The 20,892-nt window shown below is 40.7% G+C and overlaps 1 protein-coding gene across 10 annotated transcripts in view; it reads right to left on the minus strand.

Moving 5' to 3' along the window:
* Positions 1-20,892, minus strand: part of Unc-115a (actin binding LIM protein Uncoordinated 115a) — a 143,841-nt gene that overhangs the window by 98,076 nt on the left and 24,873 nt on the right. For 6 of the 10 annotated variants that reach the window (XM_083126865.1, XM_083126863.1, XM_083126862.1 and 3 more), the window contains exon 1: positions 3,710-4,021. The exons of 1 other annotated variant lie outside the window; for it this stretch is intronic. In XM_083126865.1, the coding sequence (XP_082982991.1) occupies positions 3,710-3,860 (151 nt within the window). In that variant the 5' untranslated portion in view covers positions 3,861-4,021. Of the gene's footprint in view, positions 1-3,709; positions 4,023-20,892 lie in introns of those variants that run through there. 3 more of the 10 variants (XM_083126861.1, XM_083126870.1, XM_083126869.1) reach the window with 1 other exon arrangement.

Consider the following 20,892-nt stretch of genomic DNA (forward strand, 5'->3'; position numbering starts at 1 on the left):
ATATATTTGTTGAAATTGTAGATATCTGAAAACAAAACAACCACCCGCTGAAGATGGGTTTACATTGACTGATGCAGAGCCAGTCCTCTCTAGACACGCTTGGGATCTTTTTAATTGCATTGCTTTTCAAGCTCTTTAGGTCGAATGACTATTCGGATACATGAACTGAAGTCTCCACAAGATAATATCTATGCCTTAATTTGTATCCGAATCTGATGCTTGGATTCTTAAGATTTATCCATGTTTCAGAAACCGTGATATCCGCGACGGGTCAAACCAATTCATAATGAAAAAACCGCTAAGAAATTGTAATCAACATTAGAGTATACATCCTTTAAAAACAGTGCAAATGTAACAGGCTTTTAACAATAACTTGAGGGGTTTTCACGTTTGTGTGGTGGCTATCATCTTGTAATAAGAGTGTGTTCCCGGTGGAAGTTTGGATCCCACAATAAACTGTAGGCCCAATCTCGATTAGCCTATTTGAACAAAGTCGAGCAAACTTGACCAAATTAATACACAACAGAAAAACAATGAATTTTCTACCATGTGCCAAACATTCTACGAACAAAAATATCCCTCGAAGGAAGATAAGACAATCTCTGGGAAGTAAAAATACATCCGCTGGAGTAACCACATAGCACGCGAGCGGAAGTCATTGGGTTTTTTATCCGGCAATTATCACTTCCATTTAGATAGACCCACAAGTATCAAGTGGCTGGAGCGCTAAACGATGGGTTAATGGAAAATAAAATACAAGACGTTTGATTTTGGTTATTTTTATGGATTTCTATTGTTAAAGTATGAACAAAGCAGCTAGTGTTGGCTCGATTGCTGGAATACAGCTATTCTGTTCTACACCCAACTCAATTGCTTAAAGCAACGCAGATTTCCTTCCTTAGGTAAAGCGATACCATCATACAAGAACACATTCAAATGTTTCAAAAGTATCTGTACTCTGTAGTGTATGTTTCTATCGTGTAACTTTACATGATTTAAGTTAAGCATATGCACATATAGGTTAATCGGCACTGGACCTACAGTTTAAAGTGGGATCACAACCACAGTAACCATTGTACAATGTGCCTCCACCAGGGATCACACGTTGAATGAGTTGCAGCAACCCAGTGTGCAGTTACAACATGCTCTAGCAGGAAAGATAAAACTTTTAAAAAGCTTTTAAAACATTCCTACGTGAATGCCTTATCCCGTCGCCAGAGAAGAACAAGACTACTTTATTCTAATGGAACTATCGCTACAACGTATGGATGCTTGTTATTCTTGTCCCGACCACTTCATTTGCACAATGAAGAGTGAACAAAAAGGTATAAAGCAAGACTACGGCTAAGATGCAATGGTAAAAGAAACTTCCATAAATTAACCAAGCGAAAGCCACAATTACGTAACGCGTGTGGCATTCCGATTGCCCAACACGAACATTAGAAGACATTTGCGAATAATCGCTGCTCAAAGTCCACAGAGATCCAAGATAAACATTTCGTCAATACTGTGAAGGACGTTCTGTAATAGATTCTCCTCAACACAGCTGAAACAAAAGTTCTTAATCTTAGATTTTCAGTGTGAGTAATGACTCCTTTATAGCTTATGTTTGCAGGGAGAGGTGAAGTAGACTCGGAAGTACAATGCAGTTTAATCACATCACTAAGGTCAGAGTACAATAGCTGTTTTTTGACCTACAATCCACTATGTATCTGATGACACGCTTGGGTTCAGAATACAGCAAGGATTGAGAGTATGAACTGATATTTTCTTATCTCAACACAACATGGTTGTGGATTCAGCGTAGATTAGAGTTTGCCCAAGAGCATCTAGCTCAAATAGTCACGCACTGAGCAAACGACAACTTCACAAAATAACAAGAGTATTGGCCTCGCTTGAGCTGCTACTTGACAGCAACTTCAAACTATTCCCTCACGGGAAACGATAGACAATGGTTCAAGCTGAGCGCACATAGTATGAAATCAGTGTGTTGGGGGGGGGGGGGGGAGCCCACCTCCAACCAAAGCTTACTCACCACATTAAAATTTTCCGAGGGGGAGTTACCTGTTTTAACAAAGTTTGGACTTCAAATATACGTTTCAAAGAAAAATCCCGATCGGCACGTGTTACACACACACATATTAAAAGACATTCCTCTCCCCCCCTAGTTTAACAATTTCTCATCCCGTGAATATGACAAAAATGCCACGGATGAGAATACCTAATCGACAGGATTATTGGTGATTTGATAAAAGAGATTAGGAAACCAACACAATGTTGGTGCCTTTGTGCCTTTCGCATGTCTCATCCAAGAACAAACTTGACAGAAGCGTACAGTTGCTGTCGTGTTACAATCACCCACCTACTGCTCTGTGCCTTCAAGAATATCAAGTTAACAAAGTGTATACAAGTCACCTTATGAAGTGAAAACTGTCAGATTCTAGTTTTGAGGGGACAAATAACCAAGGACCAGTCTACTCTATTCCACTTTAATGTTTTAACATGTCCATTACTATCTTTTGAGCTTTTCAAAAAATATTATAAGTTCAAAATAAGATTGCTAAGTTCTGAACCACTTGACACATGTACTATGCAAGAAAATCCGAAGCACTGCAATATCGCCAGAAGGAAAAAAGATTGCTGAACGAAACGCTAATTGTGTTCTGTAATTGGAAGGATCGGCGGAGCATTTTATCATTACAATAATCTCAGCTTTTTGAAAAAGAACCTTTAATTTTCTTTTCTCAATCTGTTGGAACTTCTGATGAAAATTTACTTTGCAAAACGACTCAAGTGCTCGGGGTGGTGGTAGGAAGTGGGGAATAACTAGGAAAGCTTACACAAACCACTGTCACTATCATTATTTTATGTTAACTACGGCAGCATTTGTATGCCTTAATCTGGCCAATGGAGTTATCAGAGTGGTCTCCTTCTCCTTTCGTGATTGCGACTTGAAGTTCGATCTCACCATGGCGAACTCTGGTCTAGAAACCTAGACAGGAAATGTGATAGAAAGTGATGATGGAACATGGGCGTCTTCCGAAAACATCTTACACCCCCCAAAAAATGTCAGCGATATGCCACGTAGATGCTTTCAAGAGTTTGCACGAAATCTACAACTTAATATTATCTACATTTGAAGCAAGAAGTGTCACAATATTGTAAATAACATCAACTAGTTTGTGGCCAGATTCAACAACCACGTCAGCTGGATATACTTGCTCTTGCTGACGGCAATGTTATTTTAATCTCTACTAACCACGTTTGGTCACTACCAGTGACCTTTTCCCGTAAATCCCCGCTGTTTTGGTCCCCCCCCCCAACACACTTAAAACTTCTGAAAAACTTTAATCCTTTGCTACACGGATCTCAATCTATGAACGTAAGAGACATTTTCAGGTAGTCTACTTTTTCAATAGATCAGCATCTATCCAGCTGTAACTTCAACTTCAGCTCGTTTTTGCCAACACTGTACGCTCGGTTTGTGTATTTCCAGCAGCATTGTGCTTGACTGTCAAAGTCAACGCATCAAACATTCAAATACAATTCATCAACGATTGTAACACGAAAACACTCGCTTCAACGCACATCACTTTCGTCTTCTGCGTGACTCCTGGAGGAAACAGATCAAATCAGATAGATATTCATAGCTAGAGTTGTAAAATGGGGCGATTACTTTCTGGAGTCGAAAAAGAGTACATTTGCTTACCTTTTGCCTTACTCGCTGTGACCTTCTCCTCCTTCTTGGCCAATTTCTTCCCCTTGGTCTTGTGGGGCGGTTGCTGTTCCTTCAAAAAAGTGGATGTTGGAGATTCCGACTGGTTCTTCTCGCCTTCCTTCTCTGTCCAAAGGAGAACCATCTTGCCGGCCGACAAGACCTCTTTGCACTTGTGCCTCGCCCTCGAAGAGGTTTTCTCCACAAGTAGCCTCGACCCCAGAAAAAGATTACGTCACCAATCCTCCAGGACAACTAGCAAACCTCCTACCAACGACGTAGCAAGCAGGCAACTGAACATCGGCAATCTGTTCCATCAGCTGAAAACCGCTGTGCGAAACATTCATGCTTGCATGAACACGAGCAGTGTTGCCAGCCTTGTTTGCCGACAATCAACCGATGACGTTTCAATGGTCATGGGTACCGTACAAGCAAACAGAAGGTTTACAGGGGTCACTGATAAAATGGGGCAGTCTTCAAGGAGATCCGCGAGAAACTCGAGACGTTATCGTCGGCCCATTACCTCTATTTTACTTGTAACCCTGTTATACTGGTTTCAAATTGCATGGATGCGTAGGCAACTAGGCTATACATACCCCTCACCATGAACTTGTCATTTCATAGATGTCAATTTCGTGCGAAAACGCAAAAATGAGGAACCGCAAAGAAAGAAAAAAAACCTTCAGAACCAAAACATTAACTGCTGGAAAAATTGGTATCGGCGATGTATTGACACACAATCGGGATTGTATATAGTATATTGTTATAGTACTTTATCAGCAAGCAGTCTAACAATCGCTCATACTCTCCTGGGAAAAAAAAAACACTTCATCTAGGGGAAAAAAAACAACTGAATTTGTGGTCTGCTCATGGAGAGATAGGTGCCATCATAACGCTCTCTCTTCGAGTAGAGCTTTCCTTCAAAAAATTTGTTATTTATTTGCCATTTTCGGCTAATCCCGACAATGAGGATGAATGACGATTAGCTGAATTTGATAAAAGAACCCGGGAACTTTTCGTGGTGATGGTGGTGAGTGCAAAAGTTGATCGATCACTAACACGCTCGGCTACTGAGCCGACCTCCCTACGTAAAATTTAGAATGCGGATAAATATGGTATAATATGGAAGAAGCTGCCCAAAAAGGGTATGGTGAGGACTGGGTCTACAGTTTACCGTGGGATCTGAAACAAGGTCTCCGCTGAAGATCGAACCAATGACCCATAGATTAAAAGGCAGGCTCATTTATGATAATTCGGGACAGGCACTACTTTTACCACTTCCAAATGTCCAATATCTGAATCAAAATTGATTCTGTACTTTTATACTTTATGTTTGACTTTCCTAGCACAAGCACGATTACGGCTATGTCCTCCTTACCAAGGTCACTCGGTTCAAATTCGTACCCGGCGAGGGTGATGATACAGTACAGACAGGTACGTTCGATGCATCATCAATGTGTAATTAAAATCTACAAGCTAATATTGAGCCTGCAACTGTCTTTTTTTTAAAAAAAAATCACTACAAATTCTGATGCATGGGAATTGAGTCATATCATCACCCTGGCTGGTCCACCCCAGATTTGCATCCAACATCCACATGACTATAAATACACATTGCATCCCAGATGATGAATACAGAAAAACAGTTTCCGACACGCCAGAATGAAAACTAAAGTGGATACAGTCCAGTCTCATTTAGCTGAATCAAACCCATAAATAACCTACAAAAGATTATATTGGTATTTGAGACACCACAGCCTCGTTAGCCTACTTCTGTTGCAGTTCCTAAGGGTGATAGAGCAGAATTGGATTTGACATTTTTGTGACAACATTGTCTGTATTTCTCAAGTGACCATATTGAGGTTGATGCAAAGTTACATTTAAATAAGTTATATCTTATATGTTATTCTTGATTTCCAATTTCGGAATAATATGACGGGAAAATCGGGGGGGGGGGGGATGACGTCAAAAACTAAGTTTAAAAAATGCAATTTTACAGCAGACAGTTATTTATGCTTATTGGATCATCACTGATTAAAATATTTACATATGTACAATATAAAATATAAAATTGTGTGTGTGTGTGTGTGTGTGTGTGTGTGTGTGACAAATGAAAGCAACAGGAAATAACAGTTTGTGACATGCGTACCTTTCCCCGAACGCCCTAGAATTCACGTAGAAAATGGGAAATACGTAGAAGTAATTGTCAAATATGGTGAACACTATGAATGGTAATGAAACAAGACGAGAAGTTTCGAGTAGGGTCTCCCTTTTGGACAACTCTAGAGCAACCCTGAGTTCTGACGTTACAGGGGGGAATGCTTTTATTGTTAGGCTAAATTCCTAAGTTGTTAGGTTAGGCTAGTTAGGTTTAGTTCTCTTAGCATAAATAATAAATTTTCAGTGTATTTACACTAATAGAACCAAACCTAACAACGTAGGTATTCCTCGTCTGACGTCAGATCGCAAGGTTGCTCTAGTGTTGTGCGATAAGGGAGACCCTTTCGAGTATGACATTTTCAAGGAGACTCGGCAATTAGAAAAAAAAGTTCAAAACACGACACATTTGTGAGCAACACCACAAGTAATTCGTATGCAGCTCTATTTGTGGATCAACAACCTTCACCAAAGAGATCTGGTAAACAAATATCCAACGTTGCAACACTGACAGCATGACCACCAGTTACTTCACACGAGCCAATCCGAGAGCAGCTGAGGAAGAGACCGAGAGTGAACTCGACCTGAATGTTGCAACGAAACTAACCAAACCAACAAACCGGGTAAAGCTGGTGTGGTGAGAAACACCACAACAGCAGGAAGGCACGTTGGTGGTGGGGCTTGCCATTCAAATTACGTCGGTCTATTCATTCCAGCTGACAGATCCCAAATGCCCCTTTCGAAACTGTCCAAGTCGTGGGAAAGCTTATGAAGTCCCCAACTTAGGTGCCAACTCTAAGAAATGCCCCTTGCTTATGCCTCCATCCCATTAAATTAAACTCTGATGGGACCATTGTATGGGGCTGACGATGGATTATGATGATGTAACTGCCCTTAAAAGTTCTGGTAATGACTTCCAAAAGCTCAAATGCGTCAATCTTCGTAAAACCTTATATTTTCCTAAATAAATATTGCAGTTGTAATGTATTCTGTGTTAAACATCACTTCAGAAATAACAAGTTGTCCCCTACAGATTCAGCTACCTTCACTGACCTTTAGAAATATCGAAAATTACTGATAACTGCTTCTTTTGTTGTTTCGCTTCGCTTGGCCTGAACAAAAAATAAGATTCTAATGTATTTTAGTATAATCATTCTCGGGCTATAACACAAAAACTAAGTGTTAATAGCAGCAGCCATCTTGGATTTGTGACGTCACGGAGGCAACAGTGTTCCCACTCGTTTTAGGAAAAACAAATGCCCAGACTTTTGCAGGTTTTCCAGGCAAATTTAAAAATATATATTTTCCACACTATGATGTGGTGGTGTAACATGCTAATACTTCAAAATAAATAATGAAAAACTGTATAAACATTTTTATTGTACAATATTTCCCACTACGAAGCTGGTTCACGACGAGAACTAATTTCATTCCCAAATCCAGACACCACTTAATTTACCTCAACTTTTTCCAGGTTTTGTGGCAAATTTTCAAAATTCCATGTCATTCTCACCCGTTTCATAGGCTGATATCCTTCACTCTTCAAGTCATTTTCCGGTCATTGAAAACCCTGTCAATATGCCACAAATTCAGACATGACAGTAAGTTTTCCCCCAGTACTATTTTCTTCACTTCAACCAGAATCCTACGATTGATGTTCTCGTTCTGCAGACCGTGTTTGTAATGACTAATGCATGTGATGTAATATTATATCAATTTCTCGGAAAGATCACAAATGACAACGGTGTATTTTCCTTTGGAGAGAGGGCTGACGTGGGAACTAGGCAACACTGTATGGATTTGTTCAAACCAAAAGTGCCCGTAGCTGTACCAGGGCACTTCTGCCGTAAACCGGCTGCAGCGGCCAACTATAGAAAAACACAGGGGGTGTAATGGAAAATACTAGGTCTCAAAATGGTATTTACTGAAGTAAAGCAAATCTATTGCAAACTATTTTGTGCAAGAATATCGGGAATAATGTACTTTAAATCCAGGGCTAGCCCCTCACCTTGTATGTTTTCGTAAAGTTTATTTGTACAGGGGCCTATGGTGTCAATGTGCTTAAGGCACCGGTGTGTAACTAACAGTGGCCAATAAGACATTGGCACTGTTCAAATATGGCCGCGCTGCATCGCGAATGGCTGGCTGAAACTCTGGAACAAACTACTCAGCCTCAACGTGCCACGGATCTACGTCTCCATGTGTACAGTGTTACTAGTCATGACTTCACTTCTGTTAATAGAATTATCTCTATGTCGTAAGATCTTGACTTCCTACATGACAACCAAATGAAAAAATGATAAGGAATATAATGGATGAATGCCAAGTTACACAATGACCTACCAGAACTAGTTAATGTGGGATATACCTATTGGTGTTTTTGGCCATAAAAAAGCATAAAATTCGTTGAATGAATTTTTTTAAAATGTAAAATTAATCACTGGCAACAGAAATAAGTTTTACCCAACCACCTTAACGGTCATCCTCCCCCCCCCCCACACACACACAACCTTAAGAAATTTCTGGGTAAGTCATCAACAATCTGACAATTACACAAAACTTGTTTTCTTTGTACAAGTATCACAATGTAGATGTAGAACATGTATCACAATGTAGAACTGGTTTGATTGATTGATTTGGTTTATTTTACTTCGATTTTGTGCCACTTTTGACTAATCGCGAAGATGAGGATGAGTGATGGTATGATGAAAAGTCACTCGCAAAGAACATTCCATGCCCAAGCCAGGATTCGTACCCGGGACCCCCGGTGTTGTAGCACTCTGTGCTAACCACTCCGTAATGGAGGTCGGCTAGAACTAGTTTGAGTTGCACGTAGTACATACATTCCAGTCAATTCTTTAAACATACTACATGCATTTAATTTCGGTTAAACTGGAACACGCCGAAATGGACCTACCTACTTAATTAAGGTTTGACTGGATTTTCATAATTCCCAGAATATATTTCTTTCCAATTACCCATCCCCCCCAAAAATTCCGAATTCTGAAATGTTAGATACATTTACAATTTTCTTTAGAATATTTATGGGAATTTAAGCATGCACGGCATGTACAGTACCCTTCACAGCCATGACTATGCTAAAGGGTAGGTATTTCCACGTTATTTTGTGACCATAAGATATAGGTTTTCGATCACATCATAGAGATTACTATTTCAATACTATAAAACCTGAGTAAATTCTATATGTTCGTTTTAATACTGAATTTATTCAGGTTGTAAAGAGTATAATTCATAAACTTCATAATATAACTAAAAGAAACATCTGTCCCAAAGTAAATCTTTCATAAATATCTTGAATACGTCCAATAAGGAGTAAATTGCAGTTCGTTAGTGACTTATTGAAAAACATGTTAAAATTCCTTCAATTTATACCCTATCCTGAATGAACAAACAACCTTCCATCACATAGTGCTTTTTGGTTTTACAATTATCTGGCTTTTCTGCCAAAAAGAACTAAAGATTCGGAGCTCCCACTCATTTTGCAAAAAAAAATTTCATGTCATTTCCAGTTCTCCATGTGCTTTTAAATATTTTTCCAGACCACTGTATAATGATTTATCATGCTGATAAATACGTGACAGCTCTTCAACTCTGCATTTTTTTTTTCAAACGAAATATTGAAAACAAATGACGACAAATATAATAGAACATTTCTTACTAAATATTATCCAAACAAGAAACATGGAAATTGTGAAATGTGTTTTGTTTCCAAACACACACACAATTTTCCTTGTTTCCAGGCTGTTGAACGCTACTACAAAAATTTCTGGCATCTCCAATTCCTACGTTCGTTTCCTTGATATTCCAGGTTTTCGAGCATCGTGGGGGAAAACTGACATTACAGAATTCTTAGGGTGTGTTTTAATGGTTTCTAAAGAACGGCAATTTTCTTCGGACTGTACAATCGAAATCGATCATGGATTGGCGCCCTTACACTGACGTCACCATTATAAAATTCCTCCCTGAAACTCTACCCCTTCCGTGAAAACATGCACACGCACTGTTACTGTGTGTGGATTGCGTGAGATGCAGCTTGTGAAAATGCAACCTTCCGTGATCGCCGACAAGCCACTTGGGTTGCCGCAGGGCCGACTGAGTCGTGTAGCCCAAGAAATGGGCGAAGTTTCAATGAATACAAAGGCTTGAGTTGCTTTACAGTCTGTGCAATGATTCCTACTAAATGAAGCAGACATCAGCCTTATGAATGGCGATATACTGAACACCTATGGCTCAATTCTTATTACATACAGTCGGGATGTTAAATGTCAATTCTCCCCCCACGTAGAACACCCTGGTAGTGTTGTCACGTGGCCAGACTAATATTTTCGAGACGAGACAGACCAGTCTCCTCTCGTCTCGCGGGCGACCAAAGGCTCGTCTCGCCCCGTCTCGTCGGGATTGTATTTTGCATACTAATGAGGCTCTGGAGTGTGAAATCATTACACACAGACAAAATTATTTCATCAATGTTGAATATGAGGTAATTGCTTCGTATAGGGTTGAATCCGAATCTCAATTATCCATACCTGATTGATCCAATATCCGAAGAATCTCGTATTCGTATCCGAAACGCGCATCTCATATCCTGTAAGAGTATTCCACATCCGATAACCGAATCCGCCCATCCCCATTTCTGAAGCAAGTACTAAAAATTGACACCTTTGCTGCGTACGAAATGGGTGTCTCACCTATTTGAAATCGATGAAGGGACACACGTAGTGAGACCAAGCCGGGATTCGAACCCGGAATTTTCTCTGGCGTGACCGTGAGTCGACAACTGAGCTGGGCCACCGAAGCAGTCTACTGTTTGAAGCAAACGCGTTCACTTGACTACTCCTCTTCCACGAAGAGAAGAACCCTCCAGGGTCTCTCGAATTTTCCAAACCAAACGAGCGAAGACAGCGTGGGTTATGTAATCAACAGCTTGCCATGCAATCCTGCACGTGCGTTGCCACTATGCTCGGCGTTCTTCAACATATTGTCATCGCCTTTATTCAGTGGCGGAGGCATAGTGGTCTACTGGGCTGGTAGACTGGCCCGCGGGAGACCCGGATTCGATTCCCGGCGTAAGGTAGGTTCTTTCCGGCGTTGTCAGTTCATAAAGCGGCTCTGGAGTTCAACCAGCCCCCAAACACATGGGTATTTGGGGCAACCCTAGGCGTAAATGCGATCGGAGCGTGGGGCTGATCATATCACCTTCAAAAAATGTGGGGTCCTATCACCTTCCCTAAATGTCCCTTCATGGTACGGTGCAATATGCGCTGGGAACTTTACCTTTAACCAGTTCCAAGTGTTTGTATTATCATGTAGGAGAAAAACGTACACAGCAAAAGTAGAGACGTAATATCTTAACTGTTGAAGTTTCATAAATACCACAACACTGGGCACTCGGGAACGAGCGAGGGGTTTGATTCGTTTGGTTTCATTTTATTCCACTTTTCTGCCACTTTTTTCTAATCGCGAAGATGAGAATGAGTGATATGATGAAATTGATGCAGACACTCAAAAATAACACCCATTCCCAGGTCTGGATTCGAATCTGGGACCCCCGACGTCACCGCGCGCTGTGCTAACCATTCCGGCACGGAGGCGGTCTGCTCCAAGTAAGTACGTTCCCTCAATCCGATGACGGAAACGAAGTTAAAGAAATTAGCAAACAACGTAATGTGCATCGCACGTTTCAGGTCAGAGCAAATTGGCTTTAGGAGTTGATTGACGCTACTAGGCTGGCCTTTCGTCGTTTTGCAAATAGCTTCGGTGTGCGTGCCAAGCGAAAGCTGACATCCTTAGTTTCACCTGGGTGTGAAAAAGAATGCTCATCGGATGTTGATCTTCATAATTGAATGCGCTGAAAGCAAAACTTCCGCTGCTTCTCTCCTGTTGCTGCAATGCGATTCGAGTCACGATTGTCGAGGATTGGAATGAGCGAGCGGCATTGCACTGCGAGGTTGCTGCATTATGGTCTGCAAATTAATTCGCGAGTTTGCTATGTGAAAGTCGAACGGAAATTTAATGTCGCTGGGTTTTGTTAGGCCCACTAAACTTTTTTCCACCATTTTCTTCAGCCGCGATTTTATTTACATTCTTCCGGTGGACGGTAGGTACCTTTAGCTGGAATCCGGTCTATTGACAGTGATAAGTACGTTCACACTGCAGTGGCCTGCCCGAAGAAATCTCTCAAGGAATTAACAATGCGAACTATTGCCCTCACCCCCCCCCCCGAAATGTCCTTGAACCAAAAATTATTATAGTTATTTTCATTTACAAGCCCTCATTTTGTAAAGAAATGCATTTGTACAATGTACTTCGAAATGATTCGTTCCATTTTAAATAGACATACATATTTTGTGTTTACAACGCCGCATCAGCATAAAGGAAAATGTCATATCACGCTGCTAGCAAGGGTGTCCACGGAGAGGGAGGTATAATGGCGTGGATGGCGCATCCATTTTTTTTGGGGGGGGGCTTAAAATAATATAAAATTCAACATGCATATATTTTTCTAAAAAGTTAATATCTTGGCAACATGCAGTAATATGTGCGATGAGGCGCCATATCATTTTCTTAGTGATTCATTTAGTTTAGATGGTACCAAGTAACTTTTGCTACTAAATGCACCATATTTAATCCGTTAGATGGAAATAAATAATTTAGGGGGTGGGGGAAGATCAAGTACATTGTTCAGTAAAGCTACAAGTGACTTTCAGTTCTAGGATAGTAGTAGGCACGCTTTCGTAATTATATACTTTATGGGAATTATGACATGATTTGGGGGGGAGACGCGCCACTTGCCTTGGGGGTCACCTCTGGCTACTGGATGCCACCACTGAGGCTGTAGTTGTTCTCTCAGCAAGCAGTAAAGGCAAATGGCGACCGGAAAGTAAAACGTTTTCTGTGAAAAAAAAATATATATAAAAAATTAGAAGGATCGAAACAAGATTGAGAGATAGGAAATTTGAATCGAGATGTTACCAAGACGATAGAAATTTGCCAAAAGTTTAGTTAAGGTATTGTAACAAAAACGACTAAGCAATTCAACTGCAGAACCCGACAGGAAATACACATGGAAAACATGCCCCACACGAGAATACCAGCATTTCGCGACTTACATTTCGCAGTCGCAGATACACTGACCTCTTTACTCAAACTTTCATGAATCGCGGCGTAGTTGAAAAAGAGAAACTCATTACTTTACTGGGTGCAGAAGCTGCAGTACTACTACCAAATGAACCTTCACCGCTTTTCATTAAATTATAGAAGCTGTTACGAACATGACGTGCACGGTGTGCTAAGAGCCCAACGCATTGTTTTGCAAGGCAGGTGTTTCCAGATGACATCCCGCAAGGTTTGACCCAACGTCGTCACTATGTGGAGATGAGTATGTAAATTCTTGCTTCCAAAGTTTTCTAATGTCTCTTAGATTACTTAGGCTTTGCCTGAATAAAAAGGGGAGCCACAACAGCGCAATATATAGTCTTGTCACAAATGGCCTTTTGCTTAAGTGAGGCTGTCGGCTTTCTTGTGCGTGAATAATTAAGATGCTGATGGGCCAGTTTGATGTCTCGAAAAATTTGGCGTCCTACAAATATTCAACAGATTGAACCAGGGCTACCAAAATGTAGTTTCGAGGTACACAGTATGCGTTCTTGAACGGAGTTCTTCAGGTGATTTCGTGAGTTCTTGTGCTAGTTTGCCCTAGATAATATTTCCTAGCAACGCAGGGATCCCCATTCTCTCAGTAACCAATATTATGCTTGAGTCTCTGCGTCCTCACTCCGATAATTACAGAGCCTGTTGGAGCGAGGTAAATGATCAATCCCCTTGAATGTTGGGAAATGTCGAGAATAGCCGAAACGCGTTCATTAAAATCACGGATATGCTATAAGTCAACATCATAGTGATTCACGAGGTACATTTTCGACCACCTCTGGTCGAACTATTGCAACTATAATGAATTATGATTGTCTGAAATTCATGAACCGACACTTAATCGAACACGGGACCTTCGTGGCGGAGTGGTTAACACAGCCTGCTATGTCGCCAGGGGCCCCAGGTTCGAATCCTGAGTCTTTGTTAGTGCCCCTTCATCAATTTCATCATAACAATCATCCTCCCTGTCGATTAGCCAAAAGTGGCACAAAAGCGAAATAAAATAAATCGAATCAATCGAACTCTGAACTTGCGATAACAACATAGTGAGCGACTCAGCGTGCTTAAAAATTAAAAGGTATCTTTGTAGTTGATTGGTTTTGCCGTTAGAGATAAAGTTTGAGAAAGGACTAATGTAGAATAAGTTGTATCGCTTTCTATGTGAAATCCAATTGATGCCTGGGAAAGAAAGATGCGAACATACTCAGAAAATGGAATTGTATCCGGGTACAGTACGAAGGCTTGGAGTGGAAAATTGCTTTCAAAGACCTACAAAATTTGAAATAACGAAATCCAAGCGCTTTGTAAAGTGGTACTATATTGCTACAAGATGAACGAACTGTGGACAGCATGGTATTAAATAGGGGAACGGTGAAACGGCGTGGATCGTTACGCGGGAGTCATTTCCTGAAATCCTTTTAATCTGTGGATGGCGGAACATCGGCCCGATGGTCACCCCGCTTACTTCCTGCTCGGTGCGTCCGTGAAAAGTTTCTGGTCGCCGGCCAATATTGGAAATGCCAGTGTTTATGTACCGTAACTCCTGCGGGAGCCAGCCTATTAAATATCCTTCCAAGGTCCCCGTGGTGTACTCCTGACTGGCTTGTGGAGGGGATTCTAAATGCACCAACTAGGTTATATCGGTCCATTTCGCAAGCAGACATTTTCCTTCAATAGAATTTCTCGTTCACATTTGGGTTTAAACAAAGTATTATTCTGTATATTGCGAACACCTACCTAGCATCACAAATATCTCACTCTAGGTGTACGTTTTTTTAAAATTATTATTGTGTGCGAGAGAGAGAGATTTACAGGCTATTCTCCATGGTAAAGCTTTACAGCCGCTAAACCAACTTTTTAATGTATTTTTCTACGGGTAATTGCTCACTTTCTATTATGCAAACTATTAAAACAAGATCCTAAAACAGAAGTTAAGTAAATTATTTAAAGAACTTAAAGACTGGTTTATGTACGCCACTGATCGTTCTCCATCGCACCCTTCTGACGACCAGAAATCCTCAGACGGAGCCGAATCGAGTGGCTATTTAAAAACGTGCAGACTGAGGGCATCTGTTCCACCGCTGTAAACAGCGTTTGCAGGAGAAAACTGCTTGTTCCTTCCTACTTTCTGTACTGCGCTTGGCGGTCAGTTTCTCTACACGAAGGGAAGTTTGCCTTGGTGCAGGGAAATCTAGTTCCAATTGTAATTTAAAAAAAGGTAATTTTATGACAAAATATAGAATTTGCAGGAAAATTTGAAGTTGTCGGACTTCTGTTTTTGTTTTACTTGTATGCCTGCAATGGTGTTTTATTTCTATCGAACATACAAATGATACGCTGAAGGGGCAAAAGTGACAAAGACTATCGACTTTCAAGATTTTTTAAAGTATTGATTTGACTGAAGCAAAGTACGAAGTGAGTGAATTATTCGGCTGGTGACAAACTTATTCGTGAAGAACATTTCAGAGTGCTTTTCCAAAATCACATTGCTCTTGAGAATTAACACTGCCTTCAGAAATTCATCGTCAGTAACTACCTAGTTTGGGCATCCTTCACAGCGAAAGCTGATGTTCTGCAAGAAACTGACTTTGAGTCTCTCGTTCATCAGAGCCAGAAGGATTTGGGCGAGTGTTCTCTTGTTAAATCTAAATGTATTGTTTTATCGAATTTTAATGAATAATTTTTAATCAGATTTGTCTATATTTTAAAGCTTACAAGTGTTAATACAGAGCAAGAAATTAGTGGAAGTGAAATGCGATAACAAAACTGGTAATAATAATAATAATGATGATGTTGACAGGGTCCAAAACAAAGGATAGCCTAGGGGCATATATTTTATGACCCCCCCCCCCCTATGTTGAGTGTCGCTCTTCTTCTACTTTTGTCTAATTGCGACGACGAGGTTGAGTGATTAGATAAATGATACACATGCCATGCCAAGTCGGGACTCGAACCTGAGAACTTCGAAATAGACCACTTAACGCGCTCAGCCATCGGGCAGAGCACAATAAGACCTCAACCATTTGTGTGTAGGTGGCTCCAACGTGGAAGACTGAAAGCAGGGTATTGTAAATCAAAGAAACTTTTTTTCCGAGAACGCCTACGATCTTTCCAAGCGTGGCTTTCTTTGTGCAGAGAGAAACGACTGAGGCAACGGCCGTAAAACTGCACTGTAGCATAATATTGAAAGTTTTCATTTTCATAGTACATTCCCCCCTCCTCACCCACTCCCCCACAACGCCGTTACGTCATTGTTTCGCAAGAAGACCATCCGTCGAGCTTTATGGCTTGGAAAAAGAGTTGTTGCTAAAGGAAATTCCTGTTTACCATAACGCTCTCCCAGCATGACTTGAAACGAACATTTTTATTTCATTACTAGCAATCGCAAATTGGTTCTGCATCATGCTTCTGTACGCTTCCACCTGCGCCTTGATGTGTCGTGAACGTTGTTGCCAGTTTGGAAGGGGCTGTTTACACATTCTTTACATCAGACATACTGTTAGGCAAGCATTATCTCAGAGCCGTGCTCAACGTGGAAGGATGAGAGATCCCCAGCTACGAGGAAAACTTGCACAAAGCATCCCCCTGGAATTATATCGTATATACAGCGATTTCACTATCCACAAAACGCACAGCGAAGAACTGATATCTCTTTACAACCTTGCACTTTTAACTTTTCTCAAGGGGTTTCCTTACCCCCTTTTAACCTTTAAGTAAGAATTTTAGATAAGGTATATTTTCCCGTATACATTGAAGGGTGCAAAATAGCCATACGTACCGATACACCCAACAATTTTAATTCAGTCAATCATATCAATCAAACAAAACGCACGACGTTTTATAATGGTATTCAAATTTCGATCACTCTTCAATCCCGTACACCCTGAAAAATGCATTCTTACAAGCTAACTAGGCTTTGGCGAATAGACCCTACAGCCAGGATTCTCCTCTGTGGAGCTGTGTTTTGTTCTCATATCTTCCATTTCGGATATTTTACGTTGCATGTTTTACTTTTTTGGTTAATCGCGACAACGAGGATGACTGATGAAGTAGACGACATCGTATCACATGCCTTGCCCACCGTTCGAACCCAGGGTCCTTGGATTATTGATTTTCTTCGTTTCATTGCCGCTTTTCGTTAATCGTGACGATTAGGATGAGCGATGTTATGATGAAATTGATGAAGGGACACTCACAATGAACATCCATGCAAGGCCGGGAATCCAAACACAGCATCGTCGTGGCGCGTTGTGCTTACCACTCCGCAACGGAGATCGGCCAAGTATCCTTGGCTTCGTGTCATTATGTGTGCTGTGTGCCCCAACATGGCCTCAGCGTTTATCACTGGCATGGAGATTTTATTGCTTTTATCTCCTCACGTTCGGGTTCGTTGTTCAAAGGGTCTTATCCTCTTATTACGCGATACGTGTAAATAACCTGAGAGCTGACACATTCAGAATCATAATATCAATCGATCGAACATCTCGATCTAACAGTTTCTACTTCAAGCGCTGCTCCAGGGGGAATGGAATAAAATTAATTATATTGGAGCTCGTCTGCAGCTTGGGATGTTCAGTTCTAGCAACCAGTTTGGTGTCCGAATCGGACTTCCAACATATTTTGGTGGCAATTATTACTACAGGGTAAGTTGACGCTAGTTGTGGAAATTATTGTATTTTTGTCAATTGACTTATGGGGCATCCTGTATACTGCGATGACCTGGTATATCTAATAGACAATTAGATTTGAATTCAGCAGCTTGACCAGAGATATCGATGACAGCTCTCACGTACAAAATTCGCACAAATCCCTCGTACTTTCCGGCCTGTAGACACCGTGAATGTTCGTCCATTCGGATTCTGCAGCTCTTCTCTCGGCAGACTTTGTGCAGACTTCCAGCTTTTGCTGACGGAAACTTGTTAGCCTAATGGTTCTCGCTGAAGCAGCGCTAATTGTCTTTCTTGCTGCTTGCGAAAATTACAATTTTTGCATTCTCCTCTTAAAAATGTTGCCAGCCATTTTCAGATTACGGAAGAGAGAAATGGTGATCTGTGACCACCAAGAACCAGGGTAAAGTGGTAATTAGCCCCAAGTCAATAAAGAGGCCTGATGGTTCTTTTTATTTTTACTTTCACTTGATGGGGAAAAAATGGTTTTGAAAACCCTACACCCGAATGTGCCTTAAAACGGAATTTGTAACTCGAATACAGATATTAAAGAATTGACTTTCTGTTCTAAGTCAAGTTTATGCACCGGTAAGCTACTCGGGACTGAACTTAATAGTTTAAAGTGGAATCCGAACAAGCACCTCAATCGGGATCGAACCCGAGACCAATTGGTTACAGGATGACAACGTTACCACTACGCCATCGGGAGGTCTTGCAGATATTAAAGCACAGAATATTTATGCAGCAAAGAAATCTATGATTAGCAATTACACATTGATTTTTATAAAAATGTTTACAAGTTCTACTGTTGAAATACACAGAGTGTTAGTATCTGTATAATATTTATTTTGCGTTCGTTTTTACTTTTTTTTGTTCTCATGACGATGATCACCAGAAGAAATTGCTAGGACTCGGTGGCAATACCATGGCTCGACCTCTCATGATGGGGAAGAAAATTAATTTCCTACGTCAAGTGGGGGAAGGAGTCACTTTGCCCCCTTCATGGTTGATTGAAAATGTACTGTTTTAAACGCAAAAAGGAGTCTATCGTCCCCCACCCGGTAAGTTCGCCCATGAATATGGTTGGATTCTGCTCGTAAAGTATCACTACAGTTGTGAAATTATCTAATAACTATTTTTGTCATTGCTCTACGGTGCGATGCCCACGAAGGTTGTAATTTCGTGAGGATTATTGGGGCTGTCGAATCAGAATGTAAAACCAGGAATTTGCAAACGGAATCTGAATACTGCAATGCTGCCATCCAGAGTTTCCATATCATATGTTAAAAACGCGGCATGTCTTGCTGTATCGCTGCACGATGATTTACGATCCCGCACACTGGAACGTATATGACTCACGCAGACGTGGCCCGAAGGAAATAAAACCGGAATGCACAGCAATGGCACTTGGTCGTCTGTGCACTTTCACTGCCTCCTCATTTAGTATGTCAGGTGCTTTCATTTGGAGCTGTAAAATCTCTTGTATACTCTCAGCGATACGAGAGAAAGTAACAAGACGCAACTTAACAAAAGGATTTTTTTGTCTCAAAATTCTTCACATGCGCTTCCCACGGTACAATTGCCATTGCAAGGAGAGCCATGTACACTTCCTCTACCCCCACCCAATAATAATAATAATAATAATAATAATCTGAGGGGGTGAGGACCATAAGGCCGGACTGGACCTCTGGCCTGCGACAGCAAAGTAGTCTTCGAATGTTCCTCTAGTTTTCGAAAAACCGTCATTCTAGTCCAAATTCTGAAGTATCAACTTAGGAATTTTGTGTGGTTTATTTTTGCTGTTCTCTACATATTTGTGAATAGTTTTGTGGCACCCTAATGTTATTTTCGATCACAGATATGTATTGTCCCCCCACTTCAATAATTAAGCTAATGTACGGATTTTCGGGACAGTCCCGGAATAGTAGGTGTCCCGAAAAGTTTCTTCGAGGCGTGCAAATGTCCCGGAATAAGGTGGGAAAGCAGAAACAGTTAAGACTATACTTCCATGAATTTCTGTATTTCAAAGTAAATTATTTTGATTGGTCCATCCTCAAGTAGGTAACAGATATTCGATGAGCAACCGGTATCGAAAAATATTAGCGCTAATTACATAAAATTCAGTGACACGAAACCTATCCTCGATTTGTCCATAGCGTGTGCGGAAAAAGATTTAATTTGTGTAAATTATCAATATCTCACCTAGCATGGAGAATACATGAAAGAAAATTAGTTCTTTAAATTTCTTTTAGTACCAGAAGGTTTCAACGATTCTCTTCCCCCAAGTTTCAAACGTTTTAGCTCCAAAGTTTATTTATTACGAACTATGTGTGTGTGTGTGTGTGTGTGTGTGTGTGTGTGCGCGCATGTGATGCGTGCTACGCGAAACTGAGCAATGTATAAACATTCCTTTATGACCAGCAATTCTATATTTGCAATAGTGAAATCTATTGGGAAAATATATTGTTTTGGGATATTTAAACATATTTCAAAATTCTCTAAGATGTGCATATATAGCCTATAGACACCTGAGTCCATACTTATTTTACGTCGCTTCTCCGCCACTTCTAACTAATCGCGATGAGGATGATTGATTGATGAGCCTGATGAAGGGACGCTCACATAGAAAAACACCCATATCCAGGCATCAAACTTATCATTCTAAAACATGCAGTATTTAGTCTAAGACGAAAACAACGAAGTAATTCTAGATAGTAGAGTTTCTACTAAAAGAAAAAAATAGTGTAGTATAGGGCACTGCCCTGCACAACCATCAAACATATGACGATTTCAGAACCTGAGGCAGAAGAAAAAGAACATTCGTGTTCATGTCAAAATTATGACACAGATCTTCCGAACTCTTGCAACATAATTGATGCTTCAGCCATAATGTAGAAAAGAACATGTGAGCACTTTCATTTAGCCAGAAGCGCACACACACACAAAAAAAACCTGAAACTGAAAATTTGTGTAAAAATATCCAATTTCGCGTGTTGCGAATTAACTTGGGAAAGTTTTTCAGCACGCTGCCCCAGTGAAAAGTTTTATCGAACTAGATCATTCCCATATAACCATTAATTGGATACCAACAGCATAAGGATGGTCGTCTCAAGTACACCGAGAGAAAGCTTCTGCACTTCTTAGTCTCCATCCAGAAGCCTCGAAATGTTTTTGACCTTCACT

Source organism: Lepisma saccharinum, chromosome 8 (assembly GCF_977018435.1).
Source record: "Lepisma saccharinum chromosome 8, izLepSacc3.1, whole genome shotgun sequence".
Taxonomy (NCBI): Eukaryota; Metazoa; Arthropoda; class Insecta; order Zygentoma; family Lepismatidae; genus Lepisma; species Lepisma saccharinum.